The 25083-nt window shown below is 39.0% G+C and overlaps 2 protein-coding genes across 2 annotated transcripts in view; one reads left to right on the plus strand and one right to left on the minus strand.

Moving 5' to 3' along the window:
- bicdl2l (bicaudal-D-related protein 2-like) overlaps positions 1-5427 on the plus strand; it is a 7234-nt gene extending 1807 nt beyond the window's left edge. Inside the window, exons 4-6 of the mRNA XM_037687347.1 lie at positions 941-1023; positions 2588-2708; positions 4679-5427. Of these exons, the coding sequence (XP_037543275.1) occupies positions 941-1023; positions 2588-2708; positions 4679-5041 (567 nt within the window). The 3' untranslated portion in view covers positions 5042-5427. The remainder of the gene's footprint in view (positions 1-940; positions 1024-2587; positions 2709-4678) is intronic.
- A 1552-nt stretch (positions 5428-6979) lies between these two features.
- Positions 6980-16174, minus strand: abhd11 (abhydrolase domain containing 11). The gene is made up of 6 exons (XM_037687349.1): positions 15930-16174; positions 14451-14586; positions 13902-14075; positions 10059-10229; positions 9798-9979; positions 6980-7334 (listed from the first exon to the last, which is right to left on the minus strand). Exons 1-6 carry the CDS (start codon positions 16055-16057, stop codon positions 7199-7201), a joined length of 927 nt encoding a protein of 308 aa, XP_037543277.1. The 5' UTR covers positions 16058-16174; the 3' UTR covers positions 6980-7198.
- Positions 16175-25083: the final 8909 nt, after the last annotated feature.

Below are 25083 nucleotides of genomic sequence, written 5' to 3' on the forward strand. Positions count from 1 at the left end.
AGTTACAGTTACTTGTGGCTCCTTGGACTGATGAAGTCCTTTGGATGAAGAGTTACAGTTACTTGTGGCTCCTTGGACTGATGAAGTCCTTTGGATGAAGGACGAAACGTGTGAAAAAAAACACAAAATAAACCATCCAGATGACCTGACTTAACTTTGTTGGATTTTTTTTTTTACCTGGATTATTGAGCATGAACTCTGATGTTTTGAACCACTTTGGCTGCCTCAGAGCAGTCGATGGGGGAGAGGGCGGGCCCCAGAAACTATTTTATCACCATCAAACTGCTTGGTCCACTATATGAGTGTGCTGCTTGTGGGACTGAGTTTGTTGTGGCTCCTCGGACTGATGAAGTCCTTTGGATGAAGGACGAAACGTCTCAACAAAAACAAAAGAAACCATCCAGGTGATCTGACTGAACTTTGTTGGATTTACAGTTACACATCCGCACTTGTACTGTAAATGTTAGGGAACAAACAGATATCTTATATTTGGACACTGCTGTAATTATCAGTACATGGTCCTTGACAGAGAACCTGATCGTATTAAGCAATGTTTCAAATGACTGAAGCTGTTTTCACATATTAAAGATGAAGGACTATAGATGTATTTTAACAAGGCACCAGTTTCCATCATGTCAACACAGCTGAAGGTTTAAAATTCCTGCCAAAGATTGGATTGCAGATGTGAATGTTTCTGTGGCAAGACTTCCTGATGAAGCATTGTTCCCTTGGACAATGAATTAATGTTTTTACTGTGGGGGGGGGGTCAGCTATCTGGTTATACGAGTTTCCAGGTGAAAGTATTGGTGTTTGTTTCTGCTGTGAATCGGTTAACCAGAGGCACCTAATTTGAATACAGACCGATAAGAGAGTGAAAGTAGGTGAATAGAAATAAGTGACTCGGTTTTGTCTAACTGCTGCTGCTTGTTTGTTTTTTCAGGACTCCATATCTGGTAAAAATGGCGCAGAGGACAGTGCTATCCTGGAGCAGGCGCTGAGGGACAGAGACGAAGCCATAGAGAAGTGAGTTCACATGCTGATGCACCAACATCACGTTTCTAAAGCAAACCTCTTAAATCAAGATTTATTGGAGGGGGGAAAGGAGGAAGCTGAAAGTCTCATATCTATTTTCGAGGAATGATTCATTGTGTGAACGCTTATGAAGCATTCACACTATTGTGATACATTTTTTTTCCCGTACATTTTCAGCATCTGTCTCGTTCCACAATTTTTGTGCTATTTCAACAAATCATGTATCAAAACGTTCAGCTCTTTCAGGAAAATCCTGCTATGACTTTTGGAATTGATGCAAATTTAGCTTTTTGAAATATTTAGCCTTTTCTGCCAGTTTTTCTCAAAGAAAATGAATTGAGCTCATTTTACCTCCTTCAAATCTTTAGATCTGTGTCTACCTTTTACTGCTCCTTTCACATTTTGTTCTGGTTCAGCTTCTTTCAGCTTCCTTGTGCAAATGTAAACTCAATTTCAGCTACTTTCAGCAGTTTTTTCAGCTGTTTTGTGATCCTTTTAGATTATTTCTGCTAATTACAACATTGTTGTGCTTCTTCAATCTTCTTTCTGCTAATTTCAGCTTATTATGCTCATTTCAGCTTATTTATACAAGTTTCATCTTTTTCTGCTATTTCAGCAATTTTTTAGCTGTTTTATGCTAATTTTAGTTTTTTTTGGCTAATTCCACATTTTTGCACTCATTTCAATTTTTTCAGCCAAATACAGCAAACGTATGCTCTTTCCACTTCCTTCTAGTAATTTAAGCTTTTTATGTCTATTTTAGTCACTTCAGCAGTTCTTTTTTCCAGTTTTTTTTCATATTTTCCCACTTTTTTGTGCTTATTTAGGCCTAATCGGGCAAATGTTTTCTTTCTGCTTTCATCTGAAAATGTAAACTTGTTCTACATTTTCATCTACCATTTTAGCATTTTTTAGCTAATTTCAGCTGTTTTCTGATAAATTCAAGTTTTTTTGTTGTAATTTCTGCTACTTTCAGCCTAATTAACTTCTTTATTTCTTTCTTTCTTTGTTGAAATCAGGTCTCTCTTGTAAATGAGTCCTCGAGGCTCAATGGGATTTACCTGTATAAATAAAGGTTGATTGATTATCCTAATTTCAGCTTATTATGCTCTTTTAGCTTATTCTTGCTAATTTAAGTTATTTCAGCTACTATTTAGCTGTTTTATGCTAATTTTAGCTTTTTCAGCTAATTCCACATTTTGCCTTCCTTTCAACTTTTTTCAGCCTAATTCAGCAAAAATAAATAAGTGCTATCTTCACTTCTGATAATTGAAGCTTCTTTCTGCCTTTTTAGCTACTTTTTAGCAGTTTTTTTGTTGCAATTTTTTTGCTTTTTTCAGATAATTTCCACTTTTTTGTGCTTATTTCTGTTTCTTTAATCCTATTTAGGCAAGCATGTTTTCTGCTTTCTTCTGCTAACTTGGGCTTGTTCTTCCATTTCAGCAACATTTCAGCATGTTTTAGCTAATTTCAGCTAATTTTCAGCAATAAGCATTCACAATGCATTTTCGCTGGAAATGCAATTTCTCTAGCTGTTTCTGATTTTGCTGCGCAGGAAGAAGGCGATGGAGGACGAGGTCCTACGCAGCAAGACTGAGATGATGATGCTGAACAACCAGCTGCTGGAAGCTGCGCAGAAACGTCTTGAGCTTTCTCTGGAGCTCGAGTCCTGGAAGGTAAGCCGAAGACAGGTTTAATGTTTAACAGAGACCGAGGGTGTGCTCTCCAAACAAATACACACACACCTAAAGCCGATTTCAAACCAGGGTGTCCTTCTCAGTGAATCGTGTGGAACTCAGCCAGAAGAGTGTGAAGAGGCAGAGTTATTTTATAAAACAAGTTGTGACACAGAATGTGTTCAGACATCAAAGACACACCTTTAAAACGAGCCTACATTAATTTAATGACATGCAGTGAATGCAGGCGTTCGTGTCCTGCCTCTGGGTATAAATGTTTTTGCTTCGGTTTACATTCGGCTCCGTGCACCCTGGTAGACAAAACACACGGAGTAAAGCTGGCACATTTTTAGTTGCTCACCACCAAATGGAGAAGGCAGACAGCCATGTTTGTTTGTTTATATGCGTCTCCGTGACAAATTTCTCACGACCCACTGGACAGATGAAGCTCTCAGCTGGTTTAGTTTAAGAGTCAGTCCAAATGAAAATGTCGGCCTAAGCTAATCGACAGCGGTCTACTCAAAAACAGCTCTACCTCAGTCACATAAATGTTGAGACAAGATGTTATGTGATAGTAGCTGAGAATTATACGAGTGTGACAACTTACAGTATTGTGGGGAAGACTGTCAGTCATCCAGGTCATGATCATGTTTCTTTTTCTTTTAATTGAATGAATGAATGAATGAATGAATGAATGAATAAATAAAAGGCTAAAAACAAAAACAACTGGACTTCTGTTCTGAAGCTGAAGACGTGTCGCCTCCCATCCTTGAGGATGTATTCATTCTATAAAAGCTTTGAAGTCCACACACTCCAGACATTGTTGAATTGATCCAAGTTTCCTGGATGGAAAACAAAACGTCTTCAGCTTTTTAACCTTTGTTTGGAACGTACAGTATCGTATGATGCACATGTCGTAATTTTAAGCTGCGACTAAAACGGATACAACACCATCACACAACATACTTTAGTGCAAGACTCTGACATGACAGATGGGCGTCTCCAAGCATATACACCACCTCCTTGTGACCCTGAGCAGGAAGAAGCGGGTGTCGAAGATAAATTTATATATTTTTTATTGTTTTTAGAAATAGTTTTATAACATTAACCTTGTTGGACACTTGTATCTGGACATTAAAATTTAGACTCCCTGTTAAATCAGCAGTGAATCTTGATACAGACACGATGATTCACTAAGTCAAGTCAAATTTATTTATAAAGCACATTTAAAACAGCAGCTGTTACCAAAGTGCTTTAACAATAAAATCACATCCAGTAACAAATAAGATGTAATTAAAATCATTAAAAATGAAAACATAAAAACACAATGAGGAACAATGGGATAATAAATCAGATCACACTGTGTGAAACGTCAGTGAATACAGGTGTTTTAAAAAAAACTGAATTATGATTCATAAATATCACAGACTGTTAGTAAGTTGACTGTAATGTCAAACTTTATGCTTACCAATACTTTATGCATCATAAAAGATAACTTTTGTCAACTAAAAAAAACAACTTACTAGTAGAAAAAGGTTTAAAAAAAAAAAGAAAAATAAACTCATTCATCTTAAATCTGATTAATCGTCACTTGTTTCATCTAATTACTCATATTTTCTGTTTATTACCTACTGTCTGATGAAACAGAATTATCGCTCATCTTAATTGTCCTCGTTTGTTTGTTAGCAAAATATCTCGTAAACCGCTGGATGAACTCTGATGAAACTCTCCAAAGGCATTTATTGGATACAACTTTTTGAATCCACCTGATTCACGAGGACAACCCAGCTAATAAACCTCAGCAAACATGAAAATGACCACAACTTTGTCCGCTTTACAAAAACTAAGCTAGCATTCAGTGTGGTAGTAGCTGAGGGTCATCTCCAACACAAACTAAGGTGTGTAAGGCATCAGGGGATATATTCATTCAAACCATGCTAAGCCTTTAATTGTTATTTTTACATTTTTAGGAAGACTTCCAGCAGCTCCTCCAGCAGCAGCTGCAGACTCAGCAGCAGGCCGAGCAGGCCCAGAAGAAGTCTTCTCGCATGGGCTTCCTGAGGAGAAACAACAAACCACCCATCCAACGTCCAGCCAACTTCCCTCTGCCTTTACCCACCCCTCCTGTAACCAACTCCAACCAGATCTACGTGACGGGATACGGGACGTTGCCGTCTCCTTCACAGCTGAGCGCTGCTTCTCCTACCAGCAGCAAAGGTACCTGGAAGCTAAAACTGAAGAAGGGCAAGAGCAGTCGCATCCTGGACCAGGACGGAGCTGAGCAGGAGTCGGAGTACGGCAACGACGGCTTCCAGGTCGTGTCTCTCGATTGAAACCGTGATCCGTTTACACTGAGGAGACATCCTGATGCACATCTCACAAAATGCCACTCCTGCTCATTATTGTGGACTCTTGGGTGGATAGTTATGAATGGACAAGATTCAGCCCACAAACAGAATCAATGTATTATTTATCCAGGGGACTTGTGTTCTACTGTACACTGGGGGTTTGGACGCACCACTGCTACTTTAAGCAATTTGAATGAAGTAACTGAACGTCAGTAAAAATAACAGTATTTAATACATTTACGTAACATTATGAAGATTTTGTCAAGAAGCATGCTTTAAATCTAGGATATGAAGACCTTTGTGCAAGAAAACATAATTTAGGATGAACGAGCCATGTAAATATTAAGTTGTGTAACATTGAAATGCATTACGGCCACATGTTGACTGTTGTAAAATGTAAATAAATGTAAATTCTGTCAAAACACGTTTAAACAAATCACTTCAGAGCATTTCGTAACATTTTGCCAGAAAACACATTCAGCGTTTTCACATATTTTAGCCATTTTATTGTATATTTCCAACAATATATAATCCACTTCTTTATGCATATTGCGAACATTTACAATTTATATATATTCAATTTGTAGACTAAGAGCCATCACTGTGGCCGCATGGTGGACGAACAAATCACAGCAAGTTAACAGCTGATAAAGAGAAAGGCATGCTCACCATGTGAGAGGATACAATCCTGATCAGATGCTTACAGTCAGAAAAACAAACTCTTTATTGGTCAAGAGTTTTGCTGCAACTCTTCAGGAGCTGAAGACCTGCGTTCAAGTGTCACCAATAACCGCCACTATACATACAGTAATGTACCCCAGGACAGGGGAGCCCTGTGAGGAGGGTGGAGGGGTGGCTCTCCACTAACTGGAGCCTCAATGAAAATAAAGCATCGCTCAACTGATTCTTAAACCTCTATTCACATCAAACATAAAACAATGACTGTAGCAAACATTTAGTGCCTCACGCAGAACTGGCAACCCAGCTGCCAATCTAAAGTTACTGAGCAATATTGTTGAATAAAAGCCGTTACGTAAAGTTAGAAATGGAGGAGGAGGCCTCGATAAAAGAGGCACGTACAAATGAACGACACCCTGCTTGTTTTTTTTTTTATACAATTGGCAGTTTCACTATTGGACCAAACTTTCAACCATCATGGCGACTGAAATGATAACACGATTACATTTACATACGTTCTTAATAGTGGCAGCATATATTTGTGATTCAGCTTACAGCCTTGTGCCTTATTTGAAAAGATTAGTGAGATACAGAGGTTAAATTGATAAAATGTTTTAACAAACACTGAAAGGACTAAGTACAAAGACACAACATCATCATCATCACGGCTTGTTGCCACACACAAATTAATATTGGGAGAAGGTATTATTTATCAAACGTAACCTGGGGTATTCACGACACAGTTCATGTTAATACTGCACTGGAGAGTTTCAGCTTGGTTGGCATAAAAATATAACCAGTAAAACTTCATGCCTGACACACAGGGAAATAAAAATAATAATACTGAACAAGCTACTATCGTCATCTCAAATGTTTTTTCTATGTCAAACCTACAGTGCTGGAACACATTCTCTGCGCAGACCTTCACACTCAGCTTTCACTGTATACTCTTTAATTTTTCCACAATAAAAGCTTCTTAGATACAGTATTGATTTCACTGCAGTGCTGTCACAACTTGACCAACACCAGACTGGACTTGGAGCCGTTTTTCCTTGAAACTGACCTAAATGTATGACCATAAAGACAGGACAGTGCAAATGACAGTTTCTTTGGATTAGTACCTCACCTCCAAAAACAGCCCCAATATGTTAAACTGTAAATATTTATTTTGCTACTGTCTATTTGAAAAAAAAAAAAAAAAAAGCCAACCAAAAACATTTAGAAACTGACTAATCTAATACTACTATGTGTCAAAGAGAGACATTAAATGAAAGCTAATAATGTAAATACTAAGAGTTGATGTTAAAAGGTGGAGGTGAATTTAGTCCAGTGTTGGAAAATATTAGCATCGATTATAACCCAGCTCTCCCCTTGTTGTGCTGAAGCTGCTGAATTCTCACCTTCGGTTTCAGCGAGGGGACACTGCTTAGAGTTAGAAAGTCTTGGGGTGAAGGCTAGAGGCAGCTAAGACTGAAGGAAGGAGATGATGGAGCTGATGAAATCTAAGGGTTTGTCTGCGTGGATCCAGTGGCTGGCGTCGGGGATGTACTGGATGTCGGCGTTGGGGAACAGCCTCTGGATTTCTGGGTAATCGTCAGAGCTGAAACGGGAGCAGATACAAACCAACAGAGGTATGAGAATAAAAACAGGCCAAACAAAATGCCTACATCTGAAATGTAGCCGTGATCAAGCAGGTAAACCTTTATCTTCACACTTCGCAAAAAAGGGAGCAGATTTACTAATATTTGTACTTTGAGTATTTACACTGCAGGTATTTACATCATACTATAAAATTATACAGGTTAACTTAAAGGTTTACATCCTAACTAGAGAAGTTGCATTTCCTGCAAAAATGCAGTGTGAATGCTTATTAAAGAAGAACTTGCTGAGAAACAGCTGACATTAGCTAAAAAAAATATGCTCAAATGTAGCTGAACAGGCCTAAATTAGCAGAAGAAAGCTGAAACAACACATTTGCTGAATTAGGTTTAAATGTGCAGAAATTGGCTAAAAAAAACTTAAGAAATTACCGGTAGCTAAAAAAAAGGCTGAAATGAACAAAAAATGGCTGAAAAGTTGCTGAAAGGTAGAAAGAAGCTTAAACTACCAGAAGGAAGCGGAAAGAGCTGAAATGAGTTAAATAATGAGGAATTAGCTGAAAAAGCTCAAATTAGCACAAAACAGCTAAATAGTTGCTGAAATAGCAGAAAAAGCTGAAACTTGCAAAATTAGGCTGAAAGTAGCAGAAATTACTGTGAAAAACTTAATTTATCTAAAAACAGACGAAATTATCTAGAAAATGCTAAAAAGGTAGCTGACCATGTAGAACAAGCTTAAAATAGCAGAAGAAAGTAGAAAGAACATGTTTAGGCTGAATGAAGCTGAAATGAGCACAAAAATTAGAAATTATCTGAAAAAACCCCAACATGAAATTAGTAAAAAAAAAAAAATGGCTGAAAGATAGCTAAAAAAAGCAGAAAGAAGCTTAAATTATCATAAGTGGAGTGCAAATTTTTGATGCTTTATGCTGAAAAAAGTTTGAGTACAAAAAATGTGGAATATGCAGAAAATGCTCAAATTAGCACAAAAACGGCTAAAAAGTAGCTGAAAACACAGAAAAAGCTGAAACTAGGAAAAATAAGCTGAAAGGAGCATAACAAGCTGAAATTAGCAGCAAGAAGTTGGAATAAGCACAAAAATGTTGTAGTTAGCAGAATAAACCTGAAAGAAGCACAAAACAGCTAAAAAAAAACCTCAGCTGAAATTAGCTGAAAGTACGGTAGCTAAAAAAAGTTTAAATTTGCACAAGCTGAAATAAGCTGAACCAGAACAAAATGTGAAAGGAGCAGTGAAATGTAAACAGATCTAAAGATTTGAAGGATGTAAAATGAGCTCAGTTCATTTTCGATGAGAAAAAAATTACCAAAAAGGCTAAATATTTCAAAAAGCTAAAGTTGCACCTATACCAAAAGTCACAGCACCCTTCTTCATCCTTCTCCTGAAAGAGCTGAACATTTTGATATACGATTTGTTGAAATAATTTGAAAACTGAGGGACGAGAAACGGGCCAAAAAAACGTTCGGAAGAAACATGGATCACAATAGTGTGAATGCTTCATAAACATTCACACAAATAAAGACTTCTTTCTTTTTTGTCTCCATCATTTGCCATGTTTATTGAATCGTTTATACTAAATTTATAAATATGTCTGATGAAAGACAAAATGTTTTTAAAAATATTCACAAATATTAAATTAACAAATTAAAATATGCCATTTACTGCAATACAGCACATTTTTATTGCCGCTTTTAAAAAGTAGTTCTGCTTCTGTGTTAGAGGTGGACCTTTGTGCAGACGTCTGTTCACTTTGCTCTTTTTTAAGCTCTGCTCTCTCTGCTGGGAGGAGAAGCCACATTTAGTAAAAAATAAATAAAATAAAAACCAGTATATTGATTTAAGGCATCTAAGAGTTTTTAGGACTGCTCAGTCAGAACGGACATGACGATGTTAGTTTTCTTTAGGTGGCTCCCTTCTTCAGGAGTTGCCACAGCGAACAAACCTGCATGAAAGATTTGACAAGTGTTTTACATCGGATGCACTTTCTGACGCAGCCTGGGCTTGAACTCACAACCCCAGGATTACAAGACCCACACTGATCACCGAGCTACTGTAGTCTCCAGCTGTCATAATGATGTATTGTATATAAAAACCAAACGACTCATTTAGCAAACAAATCTTTCGGTCGTGATGCAGGAGCCATATTAAAATAGACTAGGGTGATATCCAACATTATAAAGCTCTAATTTTGATCATTACAATAAAAAATGAACTAATTATGTAATTAAAAAGATAAATCTGAGCTTTAATAAAACCTTTACTTTGTTCTTTTATGCAAATAATTATGTTCATGCACTCCCTCATGTGATGATTGTACAATAGATGAAAGGCGACCCAATCTGTTTAAGTGTTGCAAATAAAATGAAGCAAACATGCTTAACGCTGATGTACCTGTATCGCACTTAGCTTTTCAACAGAACAATAAATGCGTTGTTGCGTTTCTAACCTAATATAAGCAGAGCTGGCTCCACCCAAGAACAGCGTCGGCCCATTATAGACGGTGTCAAAGTGGGGGAAACTCGTGATTTCATCAAGGTGTGCTGCGATGGACTCCAGGTTGACCCTCCAGCTGTAGTGGCCGTTCTGCTCCACCAGGTTCGTCAGCAGGAACTGACGCACAGAGTGCTCCTGCGGTAGGGCGGAGCAGCGTTAACATCTCCACACTTCATATTAAACAAACTGCATTAAATCAAAGGGCGGTCCTGACCTTCACCAGGGGGCGCAGCTGATCCTCAGCCATCCGCTTAGCAGTGGAACGAGGGATGTCGGTGGAGATCTTCATCTCCTGCATGGCCTGGATGTAGTAGCGGAAGTTGGTGCGTGTGGTGGACTGAGCAGGACTGATGTCCACAACCACTAAGCCCTCCACTAAACTCGGCTACAAACAGACAAGACAGATTTAACATGAAATATGAAAGAAAAAGATGATGCTGCGGAAATGTTTAAGAAAATAGAAAATGCACACCAGTTTGGTTACTTTAGCTGCTTACAAAAACCTATTCAAGTTAACATTTTAAAATGATTTGGACCTTCAAACTCAGCTATGCAGTTTTACCTTTTAAAATTTGGGGAAACAAAAATGTGGAAAAAGGGAATTACAACTTGAATATGTCGAAAGTTCTAATGTTCGGGATTTCAAATGAAAACAGAGAGATTAACGTAAAAAAACCAAACACATAAAATGTCAAAATCCTTTGCAACGACAATGCCTGCCTAACATTTAGTCGGTGTCTAAAGTTTTATTGTCAGAAGGTTAGATGTAAACATGCCAGGGGCCTCATGTACAAAGGGTGCACGCGCACAGAAACGTGGCGTATGCCCTTTTTAACGAAAAGCTTCAGATGTGTCAATGAAATGACCGTGGAAATGTGCGCAGCCCCACGCCAACTTCATGGCTGCCATACATGTTTCTATGGTTATTGGTCCATTGGCGACACTTAGAGGTGATATTTGGAAACTGTTAATGATGGTAAATGGTAAATGGACTGTACTTATTGTGCCTTTCCATCTTATCGAGATACTCAAAGCACTTTATACAACAATCTGTGCCTCATTTACCCATTCACACAGCACTCTACTATAACTATACAAAGCTAATGGAACAAATCATTCTAAAGAGACTAATCAGAGCTTTAGATCACATTCAAACACCAATAGGACACACAATGGAGGGGTTCAGTGTCTTGCCCAGGGACACTTCGGCAATCGAACCCCCAACTCTCGCATTGAAGGACGAATGTTCTAATCACTCAACCGCAGCCGCCCATTGATGTGAAAACTACTGTACACACCCATGATGAACAATTAATACATCCACGTGTATGAAATGACATGATTAGATATAAAAGCATGCACAAAGTGGTGCAGAAAATACCTTTAACAATGCTTTAGCTTTATTAGAGGATATAGCAAATGGCACAATAGGCAGAGTGTGTGGATTGTATGTTATCAGGTTTCTCTTGTAAATGAGTCCCTGGAGCTCAATGGGATTGACCTGTATAAATAAAGGTTGAATGAATTTAGAGACGGAGGATTTTCTGGCCAACATTGATGACTTGTTCATCAGCCGTTTTAAACTTCTAAGGGCAATCCTTCTGGAAGTGTGTTTGGAGCTGCAGCTGGTCTTGGAGTGCAACACAGCGAGGAGCCGTGTGCTGCCAGTGCACATACAGCTGCAGACCATACTGGGGTTCCTAGCAAGAGGGGCATTCCAGAGGGAGCTGGCAGACCGACTGGGACTGTACCAGTGGACCTGAGCCGAGTCTAGACTTGTTTTGTGTGTTTTGTATGTAGATATATGTTGCAATGTCTGCCCACACTGCAGGAGAAGCTTCTCCATCCTCTGTCGACCTGTGTTCTGCAGCGGAGGAGTGGGCGTGGCCGAGAGTGCAGCCATGGCAGGAAGCTGAAATCATGACATTCTGTGCTCTTTTAGTGTGTTTAGAAACATTGTTTAGAATATTGCAAGTGTGTGGGAAGGTTTTAAAACACCTTTATATAATATATATAAATATATATTTTTTTAATATATATTTATTTATTTATTAATACTACAATAAACTTTATCTATTTGTACTACTATTCCTACTTTGTGGTTTTTCACTTATTGCGGGGCTTCAGGGTACAGATCCCCCATGACAAACGAGGAACTACTGTAACTAGGAACTTGAGTACACAATTTCATTCCACCTCATGTACCACATGTGAGGCGAATGACAATAAAAGAACTTGAACTCGAAAACTGCCTCAATAAATACCTCCCGCCATTACAGCCGTCTCGTTTGTCGGAGGTTAGCTCACCCTGGATTACAATTCTGCGTGGGCAGAGTGATCCTACCATTCGCGTCATGTCAATTCCACGCTGATTAGGATGTACAAAGGAAGTGTGCTGGGACTCATGCGTCCGCACGGCTTCATACAGCTGGATTTATTTGTGCATATGCCGTTTTCTTGATTCAAGCATACACCATGTTTCAGTAGTACATGAGGCCCTAGGTGACTTGTTTACTTATTACGTATATAATATTTATCTTAATAAACTAATAACTCAGTGAAATAAAAACTATCATATCATTAGGCCTGTCACAAAACAAATTTTGCTGGGCGATTAATTGTCTCAGAAATCATTGCGATAAACAATAATATTGTTTGAAATTTGACAATAATTAGTAATTGTCAAATTTATGAAGAAATGTTTGTTAATTTGTTTTGTGTGTAGTACCTTTGTTCAACCACTGGATGGCAGCATGACGTTTGAACCAAAGGATGAATAGTGAGGGAGCGAGCAGTGCGTCTCTAAGAAAAATGGGAGGGAGGCCCCTTGACGTGATATGGGCTGTCTCTTCAGTTCTGAAAATGGCGGACACTCGGTGTGGTTTGAGCTCTTTAGCATAGCATTTTTCACACAAAGCTTTTAATAAAAAAATCAGTAAACAAGTTCTCAGCTTCTTTTTGCAGAGAAAAACAACTTTTTACACAAAGGCACGGGTTTCAACCGTGAGTTTTGGAGCTTCGACAAGACGGAGGTTTTTTCTTGAGGTCGGCCTATTAGCTTAGCTCGTAGATTAGCATCTCAACTTAGCTGCTTTTAACGATACAAAAACGCTATTTTGGATCATTAAAATGAATTTTAAAGAGAAAAGAGAAAGGGAGGGGTCAGTGAAGAGCACCGGAGTTGAGCTTTTTGTCATCCAGTGTCTTCAGAAAGAGAAAGACACGAAGAAACGATAAAGCTAATAAATGAAAATGAGGTCGATAATTTTCATTTATCATGCAATTAATTGATTTATTGTTCATCACGACAGGACTACATATATTATAAAATTAAAATCTTGCGTTTCTTCAAGTAATGCATATTGCCCACAGCTTTGCATGCCAAAGTTTTAAACACAAATCTTGTCTGATTTGTTAGTGCTCTTAGTGTGTACTGGGAATGACTCAGCAGCTCCCATGCCATAACATTTTAGCTTCATAGCTAAAGCACATGAAATCCGTCCGTCCATCTTCTTTACCCGCTTCTTCCTTTCTGGGTCATGGGGCTCAATGGTGCTTATATCTAGCAAGAGGCAGGGGACACCCTGGACTGGTCACAAGTCCACCACACAGAGACAGAGACAAACAACCATTCACTCTCTCACTCACACCTAGGGACAATTTAGAGTTACCAATCAGCCTAACATGCATGTTTTTGGTCTGTGAGAGGAAATCGGAGTATCTGGAGAAAACCCACGCATGCACGGAGAGAACATACAAACTCCATCCAGAATAGCCCCTCGACCTTCTCGCTGAGAGACGGCAGCTCTATCTACTGCACCACCGTGCCGCTGCACATGAAGTCATTACTGTTAAATCACATATGCTCTGATTGAAACAACACAATACCCAAAAATGTGTTTGTGCCAAGACATTTCCTGATCTAATTCTTAGTTTTGTATGAAGATCAGTGGAGGGTTCTGGGGCTCTGAGAGGGCAGTAGTGTATGAAGACATAAATGCATCTACTTAAGTGTGCCGTCATAAAATATTCAAGCTGACCTTTTGCAGCTGCTCACCTGTGTCAGAGCGGTTGTCATGGCGGTTTTACCCCCCATGCTATGGCCGATGAGGACGCACTTCTCTATATGCAGCTGGCCGAGGAGGTGTTTCAAATCGCTGGACATGGCCTCATAGGTCAGCTCAGGGGTGTGAGGGCTGTTGCCATGGTTACGGGCATCTACAGTCAACACCTGACTGGACAAAGGACAGTTAAGAAACTTGGAATAGGTAACATGAGGCAACAGAGTAGAAACTAAGCTTTTCATTAACTTTTTTGTTTTTTCTTTTTTAAATCAGGAGGCGGTGCTGTGCAGACCATTACCCGTGTTATAAAACAAGGTGGCGAGTTTCTGACATATTATCTATCAGAGCTCATTACAGCAGCGCTCTCAGCTAAGACGCTGTATCAGATGACAAGCAAATAAAAAATGCTGCCCACACATTCAATCCCCAGCCTGCTTTAGTAGGAGTTACTGTCACACTGCTGCGAACAAATCTAAACGCATAAAGACGAATTGTTGCAGGTGTAACATCAGACGGGTGTGAAGTCTTCATCGCTGCTTTACCTTTCGGCCTGTGCGCTGCACCAAGGACTTGGCTATTGAGTGGAAGTTAGATTTACTGCCAAAAAGGCCGTGTAGAAACACCAGGGGAGTGCTCTCTCCTTTCCCATCGAAAACGTCATATGTCAAGTTGACAGGACTGCAAAAAAAAAAAAAAAAATCACATTGATTCATAAAACTACAATTTGAAAAGAAAATACATTTCCAGAAAGTCTTTTTTTAAGCGATGGAGACAAAAAGCCTTACAAAAAGACGATACAATACACAAAAAGCAGATGTAATTTAATATTAATCAACACTGAAGATTTTACAGAGAAAAGGACTTTGCTCCCAACTGCTGGTGGAGCACAGTTATTCTTAAATATAATAATTTATTAGGTCTAATCTTTAATGATGAACAAAGAATTAAATATGTTAATGGTTATATTTAGCTCTAATTAAACATATGCACACTTTATATACTAATTTTGTAGATATTCGTGTGGGTTTCATTGTGCAACTTGGACATATTTCATATTATGCTAGTCTCACTTTCCCTTATTAATAACAATCAAATATGTATTTGCATATAAAACATAATATATCAGTAATTTTGTATGTTTTAGCTTAAACATTATTAGCCAGTTCAGGTGCAAATAAATCCATTATGATTTTAGGTTATTCCATTACTCTTGTACCTCAGTATTATTTGTCTCTTTTAAATGTTGATGCAGTCTATAAAATGTAAATGAGAGGAATATTACACATCTAAAAGTCTCAGTGCATTTGTATAATTATTGATAAGGTTCATACAAAGCAGGTTGGTCATTCATAAAAATGTCAGAATAATAAATATATTCAACTTTGTGATGCGTCTTAGTTTACATCTTTTATTAGATGCCCCAGAACAAAACAATAAAAACAGCAAACAGATAAATACTAAATGTTCATAATTTAAAACGCCACTGTGGTCTGACAAATGATCACATCTGAAAAGGCCAAACATTTTACAAATATAGATAACGGGATTCAAAACAAGATTAGCACAACTTTTGCCTCTTCGTGTGATAAAAACTAAAACAAAGAACACAGTGCAGCTCATTGGAAATTAATCTTTCCCTCATTCTTCTGTAAATACTTCACATTCTGCGTGATTGTAGCTAAGATGCTAACATGGCGTTACATGTAGGTTAACACGCAGTACTCGCAATTCACTGAGAAATAAGGATTTTATTTAGATTTCTAGTCGCATAAAATGAAACACGACGTGTTTTTAGATATAACCTTCACTTTGGAAATGCAGCAGAGGTCAGATTCGGATTAAATGTTTGCTCTTCAGAGGTCTCAATGTCGTTTATCTGTTAAAGCTGACGATAAACAACACAGCGGTAAATGATGGAGGTTAGGCAATAAAAACACCGAGCTGTCATTTCCATTAACAAATGCACTGTACAGCTCGGGCAGGTGGAGGTGCACCTGTTAGCCAACAAGCTACAAGGGTACCTGGACGAGCTGGCAGTCCGAACCGGGAGAGCTGCGCCCCCACACACAACCAGCTGACCGGGGGGGAAACAGCATGATGGCCGACCGCTCAGCAGTCCTCTCCGAAGCAGGCGACACAAAGCACTCATGTTGCGTTACCGAGAGGTCCCCGAACACCATGTGAGTTTCAGAGCGGCCGCAATGACAGCGAAGAGACTCGAAGAGTGCATTCAGATCCGCCGTAGGTCGAAACCTGAGAGCCTTCGTCCGTCAACAGCTGACGGTGCGTCATGACGTAGGACGCATATTTTTCAAAATTATTCCCTGAATTCAGTCTGTCAGGCTCGTTCTACGCTCTCAATTTTTTCTCGTTCGTTCTTATTTGAGACCATTTTGTTCAATGTTGAGTTATAATATTTTCAAACTCTCCATCTATACAGTAGAGGGTCGTTAGGGTCTGACTATCAAAGACCCTAACAATCCTCTATTGGGAAGAGTGAGAGGTTAATCTGCATGTGTCAATCTGCATTATGCAAGTTTACAGAACACCTCTGCTTTATAACTTTAATCCCACTCTCCTTGTTTCTTTGAAATGAGAAAGATCCTAGAATGAGAAGCGAAACTTCTTCAGTGCAAATAAAGTCCAGTTGTTTTGTTTTCAACCTTTTTTTTTTTGATTTGCCATGCCCTGGATGACTGAGAATCTTAATCAGTGTGATTCAAAGGTAGATCACAAAGTTCATTTGGTATTTTTTGATACCAAAAGCGCTAGAAGATGTCTCGTTTTAACGCAAATCTAAACATTAAAACGTCAAAAAATATCGTTTTAAATCTTATTTTGCACCAGTGGTGTGGACTCGAGTCAAATGACTTGGACTCAAGTCAGACTCGAGTCAATAATATTATGATTTTAAACTATGACAACAAGGATGGTTTGCACAATGCAGGATTTAGGTTTAGATCATCTTGTCATAAGGATCTAAGGTATTATTATGATTATGATTATGGTTATTTATTATTATTATTATTATCATTATCATCATCATCTTTAGCTAAATCTATGAATAATATACTAATTTACACAATATGACATACTTTTATTTGAATTTCAGTAAAAACAAAATGATATCTCAGAAAAATGTTTGCAGAAAACTTGACACATTTTGGTTTGATTACATAAAGAAATAGTTTTAAATACAAACAAATTGACTGATAGAAGAGAAATCAGTGAAATTGTATTCTTAAACAGCTATACTTAAAAGTTTTAACATCCTTGTTATACAATTAAATTAAATTAAATTCAATTCAATTCAATTCAAAAACACTTTATTAATCCCAGAGGGAAATTAAATGTTGTTGTAACTCATCATCCTGGTTTCATTAAAGAGTTGTTATAGATGCTGATGGCTGTGGGCAGGAAGGATCTCTTGTAGCGGTCTGTCCTACAACGGATTTGAAGAAGCCTCTGACTGAAGACACTTTGTTGTTGTATGACAGTCTGATGAAGAGGATGCTGAGGGTTGTCTATAATATTCTTCATTTATGAAGAATCCTTCTTTAAACAATCATCTCCAAAGGTTCTAGAGGAGTCCCCAGAACTGAGCCAGCCTTCTTTATTGGCTTGTTGATCTTTTTTAAGTCACTTGCTCTGGTGCTGCTCCCCCAGCAGATGATGGCAGAAGAGATAGTGCTCTCTACAACAGACTTATAGAAGATATGCAGCATCTTGCTGCAAACGCTGAAGGACTTCAGCTTCCTCAACAAGTACAGTCTGCTCTGTCCCTTCTTGTAAACGGCTTCACTGTTGCATTTCCAGTCCAGTCTGTTGTGAACTCCAAGGTATTTATACTTCTCCACCACCTCCACTTCTTCTCCCATGATGGAAATAGGGTTGGATCTGTTCCTGATTCTCCTGAAATCTACAGTCATCTCCTTTGTTTTGTTCACATTCAAGATGAGATGATTGTTTCCACACCATGCCACAAAGCGGACCACCAGTTCCCTGTACTCAGCTTCTTGTCCATCTCTGATACACCCGACTACTGCAGAGTCATCAGAATATTTCTGCAGATGACTGGAGTCTGTTTTGTACTGGACATCTGAGGTGTACAGAGTGAAAATGAATGGTGAGAGTACAGTCCCCTGTGGTGCTCCTGAGCTAATGACCACCTGGTTAGACACACAACCCTTCAGTCTCACAAACTGTGGTCTGTTTGTCAGGTAGTCTTTGATCCAGACGATTGTTGAGGCCTCCACCTGAGTCTTCTGGAGTTTCTGACAAAGCAAATCAGGCTGGATTGTGTTAAATGCTCTGGAGAAATCAAAGAACATGACTCTCACAGTGCTGTCTGCCTTAGATGACAGTGAGTTTGTTGAAGCAGGTGTATGATGGCATCTTCAACTCCAAGTCCACGCACTGGAACAAGACAGGATGTTTTCCACAACACTGGAACCTTCTCCTGGGTCAGGCTAAGGTTGAAGAGATGCTGCAGAACCCCACAGAGCTGCTCTGCACAGACCTTCAGGACTCTGGGACTGACACCATCTGGACCTGCAGCCTTATTCCGGTTCAGTCTCTCCAGCTGCTTCCTCACCTGACTTCTGGAGACGCAGAGTGGGGGAGGCAAAGGAGGTATCAGCATCTTCTGATTTGGTTGAAGACCAACATGTAGAAGAAGGGTCCATGACTGAGGTGGTAGATACAGTATTTGAGGTGTGACAGGACAGCCTTGGGTCAATGGAGGGTGGTATGTATGTTTGGCTGTGGGCAAGAGAGGAGGATGTTGAGCTTGTTCCTGAACTGAACCTATTGAAGAATGTGTTCAGTTCATTGGCTCTGTCCAGGCTTCCATCCTTCTGATCCTCCTTCTGCTTGAAGCATGTGATCTGTTTCATCCCTGACCACACCTCTCTGATATTGTTCTGTTGGAGTTTGCTCTCCAGCTTCTTCTTGTACACCTCCTTGCTGTTTCTTATCTTGACTTTTAGTTGCTTCTGTGTACTCCTCAATAATTCCCTGTCTCTCTCCCTGAAGGCTCTTTTTTTCTGGTTTAGCAGTTCCTTCAGGTCTGTGGTGATCCAGGGTTTGTTATTGGGGAAGCATCTCACTGTTCTGGTGGGGATGGTGGTGTTTACACAGAAGTTTATATAGTCGGTCACACACTCAGTCATAGCATTGATGTACTCTCCATGTGGCTGGCACAGTGCATCCCAGTCTGTAGCGTCAAAACAACCCCACAGGGCTTCTTCAGCTTCCGTTGACCATTTTCTCACTGTTCTCTTTATTGCAGGTTGCCTCTGAACAAGGGGTTTATATTTTGAGCAGAGAAACACAAGATTGTGATCTGATTTGCCAAGAGGGGGTCTTGCTTTAGCGATGTATGAATCCTTGACATTTGCATAAAACAAGTCCAGCGTTTTGTTTTCTCTGGTAGAGCAGCTGACAAACCGTTGGAATGTCGGAAGTGTAGCAGAGAGAGAGAGGCATGATTAAAATCCATTAAAATGCATACTTGCATGTTTTTAAAAATTCTTGAAATTAAATAATTAAATCAAACACAAAGCTGCAAAAAAATTATAGCAGAGTAAGACAAGTTCATTTTTTTAAATGTAAATGAGTTGTGTAATAAAATACCCTTTTTGGCATAAATGTCTAAAATAGACAAGCTGTCGTGAATCAAACAGAACCTTTTAAATTTCGACTTTTCTAGTCATGAAGAAAATGGGTTAAGTTTTAAAAAGTGAAAAACACGTAATGTTAAAAACAGTAAGAACTTTTCAGTTATTGTTTCACTGAAAACACTGAAGCTGAACAAGTCAAGATTCTTTATTAAATGTTTTAAAAAGCTCGAGTTGAACTTTTGGTTTTCTAAAATCTTGTGCATTCGATCTCAGAAGGATGTAGTGTTAAATATATTTATAGGTTTCTACTCTAACTGAACAAAAATATTAAATGAAGACTGAATAATGAGCAACATGACGTCAGATGATGGTGATGCAATGTTTGAACCAGTTGGTGTCACCACAGAGTCACAACAGTCCAAATGTCCTGAAGACACATTTACAATGAGTTTAAATTTCATTTCTTGCTTTCTGTGCTGCTAATTCAAAACTTTCTTCTTCTGTACTTTTTGAAAATTTTTGTCAAATAACTTAATTGTGTATCTATTTTATTTATTTGGACATTTATTCTTGAAACGTGGTCATCAAATGTTAAATGTTTTGTATGGTGACATATTTTAATGTTACAGTTTAGAGTTTTAAGGTTATGAATTTAATGCAGTTGTTTATTGCAATATATAAATGTGTGCTTTAAAACACTGTTATTTATCTCGTTACTCTGCTGTGTCACCATCATCTGCACTTCCTTTATGATCGAAGCATTTGTGTGCTTTGTCCTTTTCTTGTCCCTTAAAACAAAACTACTGGTATGTCTAATTGGGCCTAAAGAGCATCCCTTTCTCATTGCTATGGGAGATGGGTCCTGTGGGGTAAAACGCGCTGCAAGCAGTCGCCACAGAGACGAGGCGTGGGGAGGAACAAGGGACAGACCTCACTGAGGGAAGAGGATCACAGTGTTACACTGGTTCAACACAGAAACTCAAACTCTGAGGTCCGTCTAAAACAAATATAGGAATATATAGTCCTTGCAAGACAATCTGTTACTACTTATGTTTTTAGATATTAGCCAAAAGCTTGACTAATGGTGCATTTAAAGAGAGATTGTTATAACATGCAAGACATAAGATGGCCACCACAATGTAATAACAAAATGCTTGGTCTTTTAATTTATTTTTAGATTACACATTGGCTATAAAAAGTATTCACCCCCTTGGATGTCTGTTTTTATTTCTATTACAAATTAGTCATGGTCAATATAAATTTGTCAAAAATTTACCCAAATAAAAAACCCTTTTCAGCATCAAAGTGAAACCAAATTTCTACAGATTCATACCAGTAATTAAAAATATGCTATGTAAAATAGGTGTTTGCACAAATAGTTGCCCCTTTTAAAGTGACGGTCCTAATTCAACTTGGAGAAAAAAGACTCTTCAAGACTCTAATCATCACCAGGAGTTCTATTAAATCCTTCACCAGGAAATGAAAGGAATATGGGACATGTGTAAATCTACCAAGAGAAAGACGTCCTTGCAAACTGAGTGACAGTGTAAGAGGGAGAACAGTGAGAGATGCCACCAACACACCTGTCACCACTCTGAAGGAGAAACAAAGAGGGAGACTGAGCATACGACGACTGTTACCTGAGTTCTGCACCAGTTTTAGCTTTATGGGAGAGTGGCAAAGAGAAAACTTGGGTTGAACGAAACTCATTAAATCTTAACTAGAGACTTTAAACTCTAGTCGATGAGCTTTTCTTAGTATTTTGTTGCCTTTTGGTCATGATTTTTTTATTCATTGATCAGGAACAGCAAATCTATTTATCCATCTATCCATCTATCCATCTATCCATCTATCCATCTATCCATCTATCCATCTATCCATCTATCTATCTATCTATCTATCCATACATCCATACATCCATACATACATGCATACATGCATACATGCATACATGCATACATGCATACATACATACATACATCTGCATAATGATGATATTAAAAACATGTTTATTTAGTAGTTGTGACCCAACATAAAATAAAACTCAGACCCAACATTTTGAACACACCAATATTTGCAGTTGGTGAAATTGCAATTTAAATGTGAAAATGCTCCACATGTGAATTATTTCCATTCAGAGTAATTTTTTGTTTTTTATGTCTGCTGAGAACTTTCTGTCCTTTTTCCAAACTGGTTCTAATTGACAGGATACATTTATCAGCGTATCATTGAGGCGTGCACATGGTCATTAAGTCATAAAATACATCAAGGATTCACAATAACAACTGCACTCATCAAGATAGTTTCAGTGTGGAAATAAAATGCTACTCAAATCTTTACGATAGGAGCTGCAGATATTACGATACTCTTAGAACGTAAACACCAAGCACATGCTGACACGCTTCAAGGTGTACTGGAGGTACTGTACATATCTACAGCTGTAAGAGTCATGCTCTCTGTTAAGTACTTTGATGAAGTCTGATAGTCACCGTGTGACCTTGATGTGGGGAAACAGGTTTGAGTCTGCTTATTTCACAGGAAAATTCATTATCTTTACCCGCTTCTTCATTCCAGGGTCTGGGGCAGCTGGTGCCTGAGGGCGGGGGACACCCTGGACAAGTCTCCAGTCCATCACAGGGACACAAAGAAACAAATGAGACAAACAACCATTCACACTCTTACACATCTAGGGACAATTTGGACCGACTCTTTGTCTTCTTTTAAGATTAAGCTTAAGTCTTTCCTTTGTGGTAAATCCTATAGTTAGGGTTGGCTTGGGTTTCCTGAGCTATCTCTTAACTATGCTGCTATAGAAGTAAACTGATGGAGGACAAATTGATCACATTTCTTCACTCTGCTGCTGTTTTTACTTACTCTACCCTACCTGTTCTGTATTTATATATTTTTTTCTATCCATGACGTGTTTTTTTGTCTTTCTTCCAATAGGGGGTACGCCTGTACCTGCACCTGTCATTCTGTGTTCGGTTGTCTCTCCTTCCTGTCCTGTCAAACCCAGCCAGTTGAAGCAGATGCCCTCTTGTCCTGAGCCTGGTTCTGCCGGAGGTTTCTTCCTGTTTTTCCTTTCCACTGTTGCCTTTGTGCTTGCTCAGGATGGGAGACTGTGACGAAATCAAATTTAATTGAATTTCAGAGTTTCCAATCAACTTAACAACGTTTTTGGTCTGTAGTAGTAAAACACCTGAAGAAAACCCACATGTGCACGAGATGAACATGCAAGCTTCACACAGAAAGGCCAGTAGTTGAACCTGGAACCTACTTGCTGTGAGGCGACATCAGTAATCGCTGTCGCACCATGCCGACCTCACAGGAAACAGCCAGCGCAGAACGACACTGTTTATTATTTCGTGTGCGGAACAAACAGAGCAGCAGAACAGGTTATTCAGAAAAACTAGGTTCATACAGTTCCAAGAAGAAAGCGTGACTCATTATGGCAAAGCACACCGGAGGCACTTTGAGTAAAATAGTGGAAAGAGACCAGGTGTAATAATGAGGGCTGCATTCTGCTTCTGCAACTGCGTGAACTGCTTTTTTTCCTCTTCCTCACACACAAAAACAGAAGTACCCACAAATGTAATTTAAGCACTCAGCTATAGGAACTCCAAATGATCCTTAGGTTTAGTTCAGGGGTAGAGTTGGGTTTTTTTTTGTTGTTGTGTAAAGTTTCAATCCTGGTTAATTGATTTATTTTTGTAACCTCACAGTTGATGTACAGTTTTGTTTTATGTTCAGTATTTTCTTCAACTCCTGGTTTATTTTGATTACCCAGCACCCATTTTTGTGCGTAGTTTGTCTTATGTCTTTGTTTTCCACCAGGGATCTGTCACTATCACTCCCTTGACACAATTTTTAATTAGTTATTTAATAACATGTTCTTCCCATTTCCTATTTTCATTTTATTTAGTTTTAATTTTGCTAGAGTAATTACAGACAATTTGACTTGAAGTAGTCGAAGGAGCACACATTTATTTTTATTCCTTTTCTTTTCCCAGGGTTGTGTCACATTATACCACCTGGGTGCCATTGTGGTCACTTCCTGTTCCTGCCTCCACTGTTGCAGTCCGAGAAAAACAAAATGACAAAATGCTGTGAAACCACACAGTACTGTGTGTTTGTGGATGTAGAGTTATGAGGTTTTGAACTTTTAATAATGTTTATCATTTCTAGAACTAATACTTTATTGGTCTTTAATTTTGTTTTTATTTTTCTTCTTTCGGCTGCTCCTTTCCAGGGATCACCACAGCGAACTAACTCCCGTGGCAATTGATTTTACATCAGATGTCCTTCCTGACACAACCACAGACCACCGAGCTACCACAGCCCTCTGTGTGGAGCAGAGAGCTGCTATCTGGGGCACCCGGGTGAGCAGATGGTGGGGGTTAAGGGCCTTGCTCTAGGGCCCATGGGTGCTTCACCTTTCACATCCACATTTTGATGTTGCCGGTCCAGGGGATTGAACCGCTGACCTTCTGATCACAGGCTCGCCTTCTCTAACCTCTGCGCCACCTTGCCCCTGGCCTTTTACTAATTTATTAAAAAAACAATAGGTATTCTTAGAAAAAATAGCAAATGCATTTTGTCAGCACTTTTTAAACAGTCACAATAGAATGATGAACATCCATCCATCCATTCATCCATTCATCCATTCATCCATCCATCATCTTAACCTGCTTCTTCCTTTTTGGGTCATGGGAGTCACTGACGTCTATATCCACCTATAACTGTGTGAGAGTTGGGGGACACCCTGGACAGGTCTCTGTCTCCAGTCCATCACAGGGACACATAAAGACAAACAACCATTCACTCTCTCACTCACACCTAGAGACAATGTACAGTTACCAATCAGCCTAACATGCATGTTTTTGGTCTGTGGGAGGAAACATGAGAAAACCCACACATGCACGGAGAGAACATGCAAACACCACCCAGAAAGGCTCCTGGCTGGGATTTGATCCAGTGACCTTCTCGCTGAGAGGCAACAGCTCTACCAACTGATCCACCGTGCTGTCCAGTATGACCAACAGCTTTTGCCATAGTTAAAAAGTTGGTGGGTTGAAGTGAAATTGGGAGTCGAGTTGGCTCTTTTATTGTTTCTACGTTCGCTTTATTTTGAAAGGTTCTTGTTGATTTCAGTGTATGTTTTTTGTTGTATGGGATTTGCATTTTTTGACCAAGCCTTTATCTTGAAACTGTTCTGAAGGAAGAAAAAGACCTTAAATTTCTTCAAGCCGATGAGCTGAAACGATCAACATTTATTGGAAGTGTTTAACTGAAACTTTATCCGCATAATTAAGTTTCTGTGACCCTGAACAGGATAAAACCGTCATGGAGGTTGGGTGGACAGATAATAAAGATGCTGAAAACAAAACCTTAGGTTGTGATTCCAGCCAACAATCTGTAGAAAAGTTATGAAAATCAAACGGCCCACCTGTTCTGAAGCTACCACAGCACCATGCACCACCGTGACACAAAGTAACATGGAGGCTGTTCAGTTGAGAAAACTGCAACAGTAAACAAATGGTGTCAAGCAAAAAAA

The sequence above is a fragment of the Nematolebias whitei genome, chromosome 14 (assembly GCF_014905685.2).
Source record: "Nematolebias whitei isolate Nwh7 chromosome 14, NemWhi1, whole genome shotgun sequence".
Classification (NCBI taxonomy): Eukaryota; Metazoa; Chordata; class Actinopteri; order Cyprinodontiformes; family Rivulidae; genus Nematolebias; species Nematolebias whitei.